This window comes from Hordeum vulgare, chromosome 1H (assembly GCF_904849725.1).
Source record: "Hordeum vulgare subsp. vulgare chromosome 1H, MorexV3_pseudomolecules_assembly, whole genome shotgun sequence".
Classification (NCBI taxonomy): domain Eukaryota; kingdom Viridiplantae; phylum Streptophyta; class Magnoliopsida; order Poales; family Poaceae; genus Hordeum; species Hordeum vulgare.
This window is the reverse complement of record NC_058518.1, coordinates 494,418,106-494,433,323: the sequence shown is the minus strand read 5'-3', so window position 1 is coordinate 494,433,323 and position 15,218 is coordinate 494,418,106. Positions and strand designations below refer to the sequence as shown.

Here is a 15,218-nt window from a genome sequence, read left to right as displayed (position 1 = left end):
TCTCAGTCACTACTTCCCCATTAGTGAAAGAGTGAATAGTATTCTTCCTTTTCCTCCCATTAGCAACCCTATGAAAAAAGGATGTGTTTTGATCTCCCTTAAGTAACCAAGTTCCTTAGATTGTTGAAGCCAAAAAAGCTCTTCTTTCGCCAAAATATATTAAATTCAGCATATAGCAAGGTTCTCTTCTCATAAATCTCAGGGTCTAAGGGGCCAGCTTCTTCCATAATTTCAATCACTTCCAACTCTCTCTTGATATCCGCTTTCCTCTTCCTATCATGGCCAAACACATTAGACCCACACCCTTTAAAATATTTCTTCACATGCTTCAACTTGATATTAAGAATATCGATGGGATCCTCCGCCCTCATAGGTTGTTCCCAGATACTTTTAGCTTTAGGATAAAACTCTTCACTCTTTAACCAGGAAAGCTCAAACCTAAACTCACGGACCATAGGAGGACCCCGCTTAACAGGATCCGAAGACAGAAGCAAATGATTATGATTCGACACATCCCTAACCAACTTTCAAACAGGAACCAGAGGATACAAGTCCTCCCACTTGAAACTCATAAGCACCCTGTCCAGCTTCTTCAAGGTAGGATGGTTTTGCTTATTAGTCCAGGTATATCTACCCCCTCCCATATGAATCTCCCTAAGGCTTAAGGAATTTATGACCATATTAAATTTTTCTGTGAACCTTGAGTTGCCGGGATTTTTATTTTTTCATCCATCCCCCGAATGATATTGAAATCACCCCCTATAATGTAGGGAATATTCAGACTGCTGCACACACTAAGCATCTCATCTAAGAACTCATCCTTTCGCTCATCGTGTGCCTCCCCATAAACACAATCAGAGCCCACATACACTTGTTTTTACATCAAACACATTGTCTTGAACCAGGAAATTGCCTATCGCCCAGGAAACCACTTCCAGACTTTCCTTCCTAATACCACATAATATACCACCGGATCTACCCCACATACGGTAGATGATTCCAAACAAAGTTACCAAAAGGATCCACTTTTTTCAAGAATTTAGGAGGAAACTCTTTCTTCTTAGTTTCTTGAATTCATATGAAATCAAGGGAATGGTCCTTAATAATATCAGCGAAACAGGTAGCCATCCTTTTTCTACCTGCTCCCCTACAGTTCCAGAAGATCCCATTCATTTAATAACAGGTTTTTTTCTTTTCCTTGGTGACCCTGCTAGGAAGCACATCAGGGGCACCCTCATCTTCTGAGCGGTCTCTGTTGCCAAAAAAAACCTCCAGAACTTTGTGTCTTTTCTGGATTTTTTGGTTTTCCTGTTCATCCCAAGTGTATATGCATCCGGGAGCAGAATGGCACTTTTGGTGAGTGGAACTGTGGAGGTGTCTTAAATTTCTTATTGAATATAGATCAACCAAATATGTATGACTTGTTAATATATTGAATAATGTATTGAGATAAGTGCGTGTAGCAAGCCTTTGCATTAGCTAATTAGAGAACAGAACTTCCTATTCTGGTGGAGCTAGAGTCGAGGCAAGCTGTAAAAATGATGAAGGATGAAGCTACTGATCGTTCGAGGTACTATTCACTGGTGGAAGAAGTCAAGCACCTTCGATCCTTGCGTGTTAACCGTTTCTCCCATGCTACTCGTAGTCAAAATTCAGTTAGTGTTTACCTGACTAAGTTTGCTAGAGCTCATAAACAAACTGTTGTGTGGCTCAATTCTGGTTTGTCAGAGATTATTGATCTTTGTAATGCAAATTGTGGAGGTTCCACCTGAGTAATGCAAAGTTCATTTGCAAAAAAAAAAGTTAATACTGGAATAGATAGCCTTCTCCATATCAGATTACAAGGCATGTGCATCGTTTTAGGTTAAAAATTTAACTAGCTAAATATGTATTATATTTGATGAAAATATATATTTATGAACTACAACTGCTTAAGAATCTAATGATGTACAATTTATATTTAACTGGTTAAATCGATGTCGTAAAACTATGTGTACGCCCTATAAATCGAGACGGAGGATTGTCCTGCTTTTGATGAAGTATATAACAGAAGAGTAATTAGCTAGCTGCCGGTCGTGACCAAGTCCACAACTATTATTAGACGGATCAACTGAGAACCCAATGCAAAAGCTTGGTACGCGCACAGTGTGCGAAACAGCTTGCATATATGCAGCTTCATGAAGTACCAAGAAACAATATACTAAACATAGTTGGAGTCGACAACTTTATAGCACACAACGAAATGAAACAAGGAACCAACCTTGTACAGGACCGTCGTCGAAATAACCCTAGCTACCTCGCATGCGCATACATCATATACACATTATATATATGTAAACTTGAGCTTCTATGTAGCATCAAAAGCCTTGCTTAATCTCGTTAGGAAAGACCTAAACATTTCGTTTTTGCGAGGGGTTAGGAAATTAGAGCTGTGGTGGTCGACATATTTTGGCTAGCTAGAGCGATGGGGATGACGAAAGGGATGATGGTGGGATGCGCCGCGCTGGGCGTCCTCAGCCTCCTCACGGTCATCTTGGGCATCACCGGCGCGGCCTCGACGTCGTGCGGGCCCCCGCCGGCGGTGGGCTGCGGGGTCGTGGCGTCGCTGCTGGCGCTGACGACGCAGATCATTGCCACCGCCGCCACCAGCTGCTGCGGCTGCTGCCGGACGTGGGCCATGCCCAACGAGTCCAAGCGCATCGTCGCCATCGTCCTGTCCACCTTCTCATGGTACGTACGTACGTACGCCTACCGCGTTCGTATTTCGCGTGTGCATATATACGTACATGACATCCGTAGACGAATACTTGCAGGGTCCTCGTCATCGTAGTGGTGATACTGTTCTTGGTGGGCGCCGTCGTGAGCACGCCCGGAGGCGTGCCCACGAACGACGACGAGAAGTGCGTCCAGCCGGGCGCCGCATTGCTCGCGACGGCGACAACCTTGTTTTTCATAGCGATGGTCTGTCAGATCACCTCGTACATCCTGTTGCAGGCTACATCGGTTGCAGGCTCTACCAAGTCGCCGCTCGCGGAGGAGTCGGGGATCGCCATGGGACAGCCAGCGGCGGCGGTGCGTGCGAGTAATGCTGAACAGAAGGCAGCTGCCGCCGGTGACCTTCCTCCTTCGGCGCCAACTGCAGCCGCCGCCGGTGACCTTCCTCCTTCGGTGCCTACTGCGTCGTCAGAAGCCAATGTTGCCCCTCCTCCTCCTCCTTCGGCGCCTACAATGTCGCCCAAGGCCGGTGCTGACCCCACAAGCCATGTTTGAAGCTCATATATCATGTCGCTTGTTTGTTTGTTTGTTTTTGAAGAAATGTCGCTTGGATACTTAATATCTTGTATCACTTTATTTTTTTATAATAACACTTTTGGATTCGTCACCTTTCTATTTTAAGGATGTGTTCGGTTTAGAAACGAAATGGAATGGAATGTTAGAGTTCCGTTCTTGTATTTGATTGAAGATATTTGATGGAATGAAATGGTTAGTGTTTGGTTTGAGGGATAGAATGAAATGAATCCAGTTCAACTCATCTCTATTAAAATGATGAGTCTGCCTCTAAAATGCATATATTATTTATATGAACAAGTATAAAAAATATATTTCTAGAAATATATTATTGGAATTTTCAGAACCATTTACATCAAGTTGTACTTTCAATCGAATGTTTGCTTTCAGTTCTTTGATATTGATAGGATATACACATGGGTAAAATAACATCAACGGCCGAACAATCAAGGAAATTTTGCTCGATGTTTTTTGACTATTTACATTATATTAGATTTTTAATCAAGAAATTTTGCTCATAAATGAAGCACATCAGCACTCTTGTTGTTGAACTCGAGATATTTGCACAACAACATCCCATGTCCATCCCATAGATCAGGTCGCCGAAAGTAATGCCCATCACTGTTGCAGTCGATGGCAAGGTAGTGATCGTGTGTGCGAGGTGGCCGTCACAACCCATGAGGGAATGGCCACCGCCTCAAAAGCAGGCCTGGTCGCCGCCGCCCCCATCAGATCAGGTCGTCATCGTTCCTGGCACATTAAGTCGTCGTCGTCTCCTAGTAGATCAGATCATAGCCTTCCCTAGCAGACCATGCATGGTCGCCGCCACCCATCCAATAGATCACGTCGTCGCCGCCCTACTGCGGATCCCCTAGCTTGGTCGTTGTCCCCCATCCACCGAACCTGGGAAAGACGAGAGTGGAGAGACGGACGTGAGAGAGAGAGGGGTTGGAGGCGAGTATGTTGCGTCGGAGGGAGGTTGAGTGAGGGAGAGGAGAGGGGGAGGAGGTGAGTGCGAGGGGAACGAGCGGTTCCACGTTGTCGGCTTAATTTCGAGGTATCACCTTGTTTCGTATATCAGGAACGGGTCCTACCCGTGACATTCAAGTCAGTTCTTGCAACCAACACATCCTAGGTGTTGCGAGATTTTTGTCATCTCCAACTTTTTTCCGGATCACGAGCATTATTGATTGCTCAGCAGGAATACAGTTAGTTTGCACCGAAGCAGCTAGCTTGCCTGGTCGGTCTCTATATTGGTATCACTCTTCACATGCCTATTATTTTGAAGAATGGTTGTGCTTCCATGGCTTTCTTCTTTGCAAATGAAAAAACATTAACAGGTTCGTTATTGCTTTTTTTGGAAAAAGCAAGTCCCTTCTTGCTGGTTTGAAGGAGTCTCTGACCATTTCCAGGCTGCTTTAGAATTTTAAACGTTCTAGAATTAACCGCCTGGCCAATGGGATGACGCATGAGATTGTGAAGTTTAGTTTTGATACTATATTAGATGGTGTTCATTGTAATAGTTTTCTGCCCTCTGCCCTCGGTGGCGTGTGTTGTAACGAATGGTTGTGATAACCTTTTAATTAATTGTCGAATGGGGGTGTTTAAGAAAGGATTTAGATGTGCATTCTTAAATTTTTTGGACCTAGTTGACATACCCGGAATACTTTTAGGACCTATAGTGTACTTTACTCTAATCATAACCATGGTCAAAAAAGGAGTGATGCACTACTCCTCAGATCAGTCGTGCCGGTATCACACCCGTTATGGTTCTCCTTACTCATGATCATCAATAAATAAAGTTATTTGCTCAGTTGGTTCGACAAGCCATATATATATAGGAACCTCATTGCTCGAGGTGATCATGCTAGCATCAACCAGTTATCATTCTTCCGGAATTCGACCTACCAAAATTCAACGAGTCAATGAAATGGGGATTAATTTGAAATTGCTTGATGAGTTTGACCGAACACGTCAACATTACAAATATCTTGGTACCAACCAAAATTATCATTTTCTCATAAATTCCATTGAAATTTTAAACCACACAGTCCACTGCGGGTGAGCGGACTAGCTAATAGTGCATAAATGAAGCGAATAGAACCGCGCTCAACCATAGCCCCACATGTAAATGTTGTGTCACGCGACACTTTCCCTTATCCCCTCATCTATATTTTCTCTTATTTATTCTAGAAAGCACCGAAGCAAGAGAAAAAACATATGGAGGCGATGAGGGCCATCACTGTTTCTATTTTGATTCAGCAAGCTCATCACGTGCCCAAATCAGAGGCGGAGCTAGTGTTATGTCGTTGGGTTCAAGTAAACCCAACGATTTTTGCCCATCACATATATTTACATGGTATCGATTAGCTATGAACACAATATTTTTGTTTGCTTGAACCAATTAAATCACAATGCATACTTGAATAACCCAATCAAAGACCACACGATACATGCCCATCAATAGATGATTTGCTGTCTCATACTTATTTTAGAGTTAATTCTGGTTTTTACCCCTTATTTTTGACGTTTTTGACACCAATTACCCCATTTAACGAGATTTCATCCGTTTTACGCCATTTAGCAAAAGTGTTGCCATAATTTACCCTATTTTAAATTTATGAGCGTTCTGATTGGTGGGTCACAATTGTCAGGTCCAGCTGATATGCCACTTCGGTGGTTTTCATGGACATTCTTCTCACTGCTGAACCGGGCTGCACAACTTGTCCCAGACGGCTCGGCCAGATGGAGGTCGCTCGTGTCACGCAAAGTGCCCGAGTCGGTCGCATATCATGCTCGCCTCCCGTTGCTTCTTGCAGTGTTGCTCGCCCCCATCAAACATGCAAACTAATTTCCTTATAAGCATCAAGTTCCTCTAGTATGTTCATCATGCGTGCATCATGTGTTAACTCAACCATGGAGTTCCCATTGGTCCCCTTCTTCTGATAACAAACGTTGTCCCAATGGTTAAAACCCAATTCCTCCATCTTCTCCTTTATATATGTCAAAATAACTAATGAAATCCCTCTCGATCATCTCTGTTTCTGGATTCTTGTACCCTTACACATGTAAAATATGCCTTAACACTCCACTTCTCGGTTTCCATCTGCTTTGTGCAAGAAAAAATCAAATGAATTAGTCACCGCAATCATAATATACTCTAATAAGATAAAAAAACGAGTTTCAACATGCGTCGTAAGATATAAAGATCCAAAATTTCTTTACAGCTAACAAGTAGCAACAAATACTATCACCAATCTTCAAGAACAAGGGGGGTGTTCAGAGTTGTACTAATTACCGTGGAATTAAATTGATGAGCCATACAATGAAGCTATGGAGAGAATCATTGAGCACCGCTTAAGAAGAATGACAAGCGTGACCAAAAATCAGTTTGGTTTCATGTGTGGGAGGTCGATCATGGAAGTCATTTTCTTGACACGACAACTTATGGAGAGATATATGGAGCAAAATAAGGACTTGCATATGGTGTTCATTGACTTGGAGAAGGCCTATGATAAGATATCACGGAATGTTATGTGGTGGTCTTGGAGAAACACAAAGTCCCAGCAAAGTACATTACCCTCATCAAGGACATGTACGATAATATTTTGACAAGTGTTCAAACAAGTGATGGCGACATTGATGACTTCTCGATTAAGATAGGACTGCATCAGGGGTCAGCTTTGAGCCCTTATCTTTTTGCCTTGGTGATGGATGAGGTCACAAGGGATATACAAGGACATATCCCATGGTGTATGCTTTTTGCGGACAATGTGGTGCTAGTCGATGATAGTCGGACAGGGGTCAACAGAAAGTTGGAGTTATGAAGGCAAACCTTGGAATCGAAAGGTTTTAGACTCAATAGGACTAAGTTCGAGTACATGAGGTGCGCTTGCAGTACTACTAAGCACGAGGAGGAGGGGGTGTTAGCCCTGATGGTTAGGTGGTACCTCAGAAGGACACCTTCTGTTATTTGGGGTCAATGTTGCAGAAGGATGGGGATATCGATGAAGATGTGAACCATTGAATTAAAGCCGAATGGATGAAGTGGCGCCAAGCTTCTAGCATTCTCTATGACAAGAGGGTGCCACAAAAGCTAAAAGGCAAGTTCTATAGGACGGCGATTCAACCCGCAATGTTGTATGACGTTGAGTGTTGGCCGACGAAAAGGCGACATGTGCAACACCTAGGTGTGGCGGAGATGCGCATGTTGAGATGAATGTGTGGCCACACGAGGAATGAGTGAATCTAGAATGATGATATACGAGATAGAGTTGAGGTAGCGCCAGTTGAAGAGAAACTTGTCCAACATCGTCTGAGATGGTTTTGGCATATTCATCGCATGCCTCTAGAAGCCCCAGTGCATAGAGGACGGCTAAAACATGCTGATAATGTCAAGGGATGTCGGGGTAGACCGAACTTGACATGGGAAGAGTCCATAAAGAGAGATCTAAAGGATTGGAGCATCACTAGAGAACTAGCCATGGACAGGCGTGCGTGGAAGCTTGCTATCCATGTGCGAGAACCATGTGTTGGTCGCGAGATCTTATGGGTTTCATCTCTAGCCTACCCCAACTTGTTTGGAACTAAAAGCTTTGTTGTCATTGTTGTTGTAAGATATACAATAGCCTAACATTTCAAAATTGGTCAAAAACAGCCTAAAATCGGCCCAGAATCGGACCTGGCGTGCCGACGGGCCGGCCCGTTTAGCTCCCATGCCGTGCCTGGGTTTGGAGGCTGCGCACATGGACCAGCACATCCCACCCAGCTAATACTCGTGCCTGGTCGGACCGTGTTGTGCCGGGCCTGTTTACGACCGTGTCGTGCCGGGCCGACCCGCGTGACCAGGTATGGTGCTGGCCCACGTGCTCTTCCCTTCACTTCAGGCAAAACCAAGAAGCTATGTGGACGAGCCTGAATGCACGCTAGGGTTGTTAGGCTGCTAGCCTGCTACGCTATCTCTGGACCAAATAGACTATTTTTTTCAGATATATATTTTAAAAATCATAAATAAAAATAAATTATATAAATAGGTTGTGTCGTGTCGGCCTACATGCTCACCTTTCAAGCCTAGACACGGTCTTACACTAAAAAAAGCCTAGACACGGTCCTCGCGTGGCACATGGCAGACATGGATTGTTTTATATATGTTACCTCAATCCGAGGGTTATGGGGCACAGCTGCTCAAGTGGGCCGTGATAGATGCGTCGGTCCGGTAGCACGCCCGCACGGTATGACTCGTGCTATTTTATATGTTATATATGTTGGAAATATGCCCTAGAGGCAGAAATAAATTGGTTATTATTATATTTCCTTGTTTATGATGACCGTATATTATCCATGTTAGAATTGTATTGATTGGAAACTCAAATACATGTGTGGATACATAGAGAACACACTGTCCCTAGTGAGCCTCTCAAGGACTAGCTCGTTGATCAAAGATGGTCAATGTTTTCTGGCCATAGACATGAGATATCGTTTGATAACGGGATCACATCATTAAGAGAATGATGCAATGGACAAGACTGAAACTATGAACGTAGCATATGATCGTGTCACTTTATTGTTATTGTTTTCTGCATGTCAAGTATCTGTTTCTATGGCCATGAGATCATGCAACTCCCGCACACCGGAGAAATACCTTGTGTGTATCAAACGTCGCAACGTAACTGGGTGACTATAAAGGTGCTCTACAGGTATCTCCGAAGGTGTTTGTTGAGTTGGCATGGATCAAGACTGGGATTTGTCACTCCGTGTGACGGATAGGTATCTCGGGGCCCACCCGGTAATACAACATCACAACAAGCCTTGCAAGCAATGTGACTAAGGAGTTAGTTACAGGGATTTTGTATTACAAAATGAGTAAAAAGACTTGCGAGTAACGAGATTGAACTAGGTATAGAGATACCGACGATCGAATCTCGGGCAAGTAACATACCGATGGACAAAGGGAACAACGTACGGGATTAACTGAATCCTTAACGTAGAGGTTCAACCGATAAAGATCTTCGTAGAATATGTAGGAGCCAATATGGACATCCAGGTCCCGCTATTGGTTATTGACCGGAGAGTGTCTCAGGTCATGTCTAGATAGTTCTCGAACCTGCAGGGTCTGCACACTTAAGGTTCGGTGACGTTTTGGTATTATTAAGTTATGCATGTTCGTAACCGAAAGTTGTTAGGAGCCCCAGATGAGATCCCGGACGTCATGAGGAGCTCCGTAATGGTCTGGAGGTAAAGATTGATATATAGGAAGTCCCATTTTGGTCATCGAAAAAGTTTTGGGTATTTTCGATAGTGTACCGAGAATGCCGGGAGGGCCATCGGGAGGGGTCACCCACGCCGGGAGGCCATATGGGCCTTAGGGGTGGCACACCAACCCTTAGTGGGCTGGCCGAGCTAGGCCCAAGGGGCCCATGCGGCCAAGAGGTGGGGGAAGGAAAAAACCCAAAAGGAGGGGAGGTTTCCAAGTATGAGAGGAATTATACTTGGAGTAGGATTGGAGGTGGACTCTTCGAGGTCCTCCTGTTCGACCGAACCAAAGGAGGGCCTTTTGGCTGCCTCCTCCCCTCCCTCCCTCCTATATATATACGAGGATTTGAGGATAGCCCTAACCCTAATAAGCCACATGTTGCACTCTCTCCCTAGGTCGTTTTCTCCTCTAGATTAGTTCAGTAGAGCTTGGGGAAGCCGTGTTGAATTAGTTCACCACCACCACCACACCGTCGTGCTGGAGAACTCATCTACCTCTCCGCCCCTCTTGCTGGATCAAGAAGGCGGTGATCGTCATCGAGATGTACGTGTGTTGAACGTGGAGGTGCCGTCCGTTCGGCGCTGGATCGGGATGGACCGTGATGGGATCGTGGGATGGATCGTGATGAGACCGCGCCGCGATTTGGATCGCGAAGATGTTCCACTACGTCAACCGCGTTATATACAATTCCGCCTAGCGATCTACAAGGTTTTGTGGATCCAATCTCTCCTCCCGTAGATGGTCATCATTATGGATATATCTTATGTGCGTGTAGGATTTTTTTTGTTTTTAATGCGACGTTTTCCAACAATATATATATATAAACAAATATAAATAAAAAATAAAAAAAATGTAAAATGGGTCGTCCTGTGCCGGCCCTCTTGCCCAGCCTTCAGGCCGAGGCACGGCCCAAAGCGGGCTGCGTGCGTGGAACGACCCGTTTATGCCGTGCGTGACCCATGGCGACGTGCTCGCGGGCTGACATGTTTAGTCCAACCCGTTTGGTCAGTTATAACTGTCATGACACAACACGACTAATATTTGTGTTTTTAACGGACCGGACTGTGCCACTCACGATTATGCTGGGCTGGGCCGTGCTGGACCGTCCGTTTGGCCGGCTCTGCTATGGGGACGTCCGTGGGACCACCTAACCAGAGAACATTTTCAACTTAAAAAAACCAGAGAACTTTTCTGTGTTATCATTTCCTTTTAAAAACAGCAAAGAAATGAAAAGTTTCCTCAAAAAAAATAAAGAAGCAAAGAAATGAAGACTTCACCAAACGAGACCGAAAAGAAACAGGAACATATTCCACCCCCAATCCAGCTGCGAAATGAAGCCACAATGAATCCATCCCGAATCAAACACCCCGGATTTCAGTGGACCAGCCCCATACACACCAGGGCGAGCGACCAAACGGGCCGTCCCCCCACCCTTCACGGGCCCCGTGGACCAGGTCCACCCACACCCCCCATTCCGCCCTTCGATACCACCACACCCCGCTTTTATTCCCCACGCCCTCTCCACACCTCACTCCCCTCCTCCCCTCTCCCCCCTCCCCAACCAGCGGTGCCGCCGCACAAAGTCCAACCCTAGATCCAGCCCCGATCCGCGGCCATGGCGACGCGCCGGGCCCTCTCCTCGCTCCTCCGATCGGCGTCCCGCGCCCGCGCGGCCTCCCCGTCGCCGCGCCCGCGCCCGGCGCCGCTCCACCGCCCGTCCCCGGCCGGCTACCTCTTCAACCGCGCCGCCGCCTACGCCTCCGCCGCCGCGGCCGAGGCCCCGGCCCCGGCCGACAAGCTGCCCCCCACCTCCGACAAGTACGTCGGCGCCAAGATCACCGACGAGTTCACCGGCGCCGGCTCCGTCGGCCAGGTCTGCCAGGTCATCGGCGCCGTCGTCGACGTGCGCTTCGACGAGGGCCTCCCGCCCATCCTCACCGCGCTCGAGGTGCTCGACAACAGCATCCGCCTCGTGCTCGAGGTGGCGCAGCATCTCGGCGAGAACGTCGTGCGCACCATCGCCATGGACGGGACCGAGGGGCTCGTCCGCGGCCAGAAGGTCCTCAACACCGGATCCCCCATCACTGTAAGGACCGCATCTCAATCTCCGCTCGCCGTTTCCGCAACTGCATTTCCTGTCGTGCCCGATCTGATGAAATGTAGATCTGGCAGGGTTAGATTTGATCTGGATGCACGAATCCGACTGGCACGTGTCGGATATGCCTCTCTCTTTTATGTTTCAAATCATTACCGATATGCCGATTGCTTACTTGTTGTGTTCCGTAGGATCTGTATAAGTTGTTGAACATTGATATTTTTTATGTTATTGACAAGTCCCGACTGCTGTGGTTGGTAGTCTGCCGTTTGATTATCAAACCTTTGAAGTTAATTTTGATCATATGTGCGTTATCTAGGTTCAGCTATGATGCTCAATAGGCCCATAGCCACCAGTTGTTCAATTAAGTCTGTTTGTTACAGTTATCTATATCAAGTATTGCTTAGTGAATACAAGAAACTTGGTTTTGGTGTCCTTAGTGGGATCAATTTACAGTCTGCTGCAGGAGCATCTGCTTGTATATATGATGTATGCATGTACACCCGTGGTGTTCGTTTTCGAAGTTGAATCATACTCACCTGCTGTGTGCTTCATTTGTTTGACTTGGAAATTGTTTCTCTTTCTCAGGTTCCTGTTGGGAGGGCCACCCTTGGACGTATCATTAACGTTATTGGTGAGCCAATTGACCACAAGGGTGACATAAGTAAGTGACATTCTCTATGCTAGTTCCTTCATCATGTTCCTATTTATGGAGGAGTTGTGTACTAATGCCTTTTTATCGTTGTCGTTATTATTGATACATCTCTATCTTGTAGAGACACACGACTATCTTCCTATTCATCGTGAGGCCCCTGCTTTTGTTGAGCAAGCCACAGAGCAGCAAATTCTTGTTACTGGAATTAAGGTATAACCTTTCACCATCTTACATTATTTCATGTAACCATTGAATGCAGTGTGAGAATATGTGCTATAATGTATCAAGTGTTAATCATAGTGTAATATTCTGTATCTTACAGGTTGTCGATTTGCTTGCACCATACCAAAGGGGTGGGAAAATTGGTCTCTTCGGTGGTGCAGGAGTGGGTAAAACTGTTCTTATCATGGAGTTGATCAACAATGTTGCCAAGGCCCATGGTTGGTATTCTACAGAGTTGTATTGTTTATATTGTGTAGCTGCTTCTTATGGTTTACTGATTGTACCTGGCTTGTTTGTGTACCTTAGGTGGTTTCTCTGTGTTCGCTGGTGTCGGAGAACGTACCCGTGAAGGTAATGACCTGTACCGGGAAATGATTGAAAGTGGTGTCATCAAGCTTGATGATAAGCAGGTAATTGTTATGGATTTCATAATTTCAGTTGTGAAGCTCATATATGCAAGCTATCCTTACAAAATGATTTTTGTGGCAGAGCGAAAGCAAGTGCGCTCTTGTCTACGGGCAGATGAACGAGCCCCCGGGTGCTCGTGCTCGTGTTGGTCTGACTGGTTTAACTGTTGCTGAGCATTTCCGTGATGCTGAAGGACAAGATGTGCTTCTGTTTATTGACAACATTTTCCGTTTCACCCAGGTAACTTCTGCAGGGCTTTTTTTTTGTACGGACACCTCTGTTTCTCTGTTCCATAGTGTTGTTAAACAATATTTCTCTTTCGAATATGTTGTAACCATTGCAATTAAGTCTCATTGCTGAACTTTTTTGTTACTCTTCATGGCAGGCAAACTCTGAGGTGTCTGCTCTCCTTGGACGTATTCCATCTGCTGTGGGGTACCAACCAACTCTTGCTACTGATCTTGGAGGACTGCAAGAGCGGATTACGACGACAAAGAAGGGTTCTATTACATCTGTCCAGGCTATTTATGTGCCTGCTGATGATTTGACGGATCCTGCTCCTGCTACCACCTTTGCCCATCTTGACGCTACTACTGTGTTGTCACGATCGGTTTGTCCGTCGCCCCTAGTACATGATCATTATGCAACACACATAATACGCTAGTTATGACTGTAATGAGCTACCTGTGCAGATTTCTGAGCTGGGCATTTACCCTGCTGTCGATCCTTTGGACTCGACATCAAGAATGCTTTCTCCCCACGTTCTGGGTATGGATCACTACAACACTGCCCGTGGTGTGCAGAAGGTTCTTCAGAACTACAAGAATCTTCAGGATATCATTGCCATTTTGGGTATGGATGAGCTCAGTGAGGATGATAAGTTGACGGTTGCTCGTGCAAGGAAGATCCAGCGGTTCCTGAGCCAGCCCTTCCATGTTGCCGAAGTTTTCACTGGTGCTCCAGGGAAGTACGTGGATCTAAAGGAGGGTGTTCAAAGTTTCCAGGTGAGAATTGAACCATAGTACTTTCTAAAACACGCAATACCACTATCCTATAAGCGCTTGCTCATGTGATGTAGTGGATGTTTGTCATATGCTTGCTCATGAACATTGCACAGAATTAGACCCAAGTATAAACCTTTTAAGAAATTTCTGTTGCCTGTGATCATCTTACTCGAAAACCTGAGATGCTCCTTTTGCATATAGTTGTTTGCTTTTAAGAATAGCTGTTTTACTCTTCCCATATGACTGCTTAGTTATCTGGAGCTATGTATTATGTGTGCTTTGCTAACATGCCTGATTGGTGAAATGCGCAGGGTGTGTTGGATGGCAAGTACGATGACCTCTCGGAGCAGGCGTTCTACATGGTTGGAGGCATCGACGAAGTCATGGCCAAGGCGGAGAAGATCGCCAAGGAGAATGCTTGATGACGAGGTGTTACCACCACCCTGTACAAGTTAATTTTTTTGGATTTCAGCTGTTCGCCCGAGACTTGCTCACGAGCAGGAGCGTGCCAGCTCCTGCTGAGGGATCCTTGTTTTTGTTCGTTTTTACTCCAATTTACCCGCAATAAGCAACTGCAGTGACATTGGTTTAGTCTGCACAACAGCAACACTACTCTTGGCTTGGAAAAAACTTTGTGCCCTTTGTAATGCAGATCCACAGGTCATGAATTGGTTTAGTTTATTATTGTTGTTGGCGAAGCTGTCTTTGTGCAGGTTTTAAAATTGGCCTTAATTTTCTATTTCGTGTTTAGGTTGGTTCCTCTTTGAAACATATAGAATAATAAAATCAACATGTCAAACATCGCATCGTGTGTGCCACTCTGGGTTTCTTGTTATGACGGCATAGAAATATCACCGAAAGCAATGTCAAACATCTCATCCGTGTCCGACATTTTTTAGGTTCTGTAGTTTCTTTGGAAATCTGATCTTAAATGCTTTGGCTGAACAAGACTATTGTGTGAGAACTAGTCAGGGAGCATTCTTTTGGAAGCCTTCCAACGATTGCTTTTACCTGTCATCACTTGGCATGCTTTCATGTGTCGGGTTTTATGTGTTTCTTCTGTACTCCTTGTTTCTAAATATAAATCTTTTATGGATTTCATTAAAGGACTCCATATGAAGCAAACTGAATGAATCTACATTCTAAACTATGTCTATATACATCAAAACTTATATTTACGAACGTAGGAAGTATTTTTTTATTTTTCTGCATGTGTTTTTTTATTTTGTTTTGTTGTTTTTTATATTTTGGGTTTTTACCGGTCTTTCTAGCTTTTCAATGATTTTTTTAGAA

General features: G+C 45.1%; 1 protein-coding gene across 1 annotated transcript; it reads left to right on the top strand.

Annotated features, from left to right (window-relative positions):
- The first annotated feature begins 11,058 nt into the window (after nt 1-11,058).
- Nucleotides 11,059-14,606, top strand: LOC123449418 (ATP synthase subunit beta, mitochondrial-like). Its single transcript, XM_045126643.1, has 9 exons — nt 11,059-11,627; nt 12,225-12,300; nt 12,413-12,501; nt 12,614-12,731; nt 12,820-12,923; nt 13,003-13,161; nt 13,307-13,531; nt 13,614-13,925; nt 14,237-14,606. Exons 1-9 carry the CDS (start codon nt 11,157-11,159, stop codon nt 14,345-14,347), a joined length of 1,665 nt encoding a protein of 554 aa, XP_044982578.1. The 5' UTR covers nt 11,059-11,156; the 3' UTR covers nt 14,348-14,606.
- The last annotated feature ends 612 nt before the right edge of the window (nt 14,607-15,218 follow it).

What these genes read in the sequence shown, in the direction of transcription:
- LOC123449418 (XM_045126643.1), top strand. Translation starts at nt 11,157, where the DNA reads ATGGCGACGCGCCGGGCCCTCTCCTCGCTCCTCCGATCGGCGTCCCGC. An exon ending in ACACCGGATCCCCCATCACT is followed by an intron (nt 11,628 to 12,224) that starts GTAAGGACCGCA and finishes TCTCTTTCTCAG; the next exon opens with GTTCCTGTTGGGAGGGCCAC. An exon ending in ACATTTTCCGTTTCACCCAG is followed by an intron (nt 13,162 to 13,306) that starts GTAACTTCTGCA and finishes TCTTCATGGCAG; the next exon opens with GCAAACTCTGAGGTGTCTGC.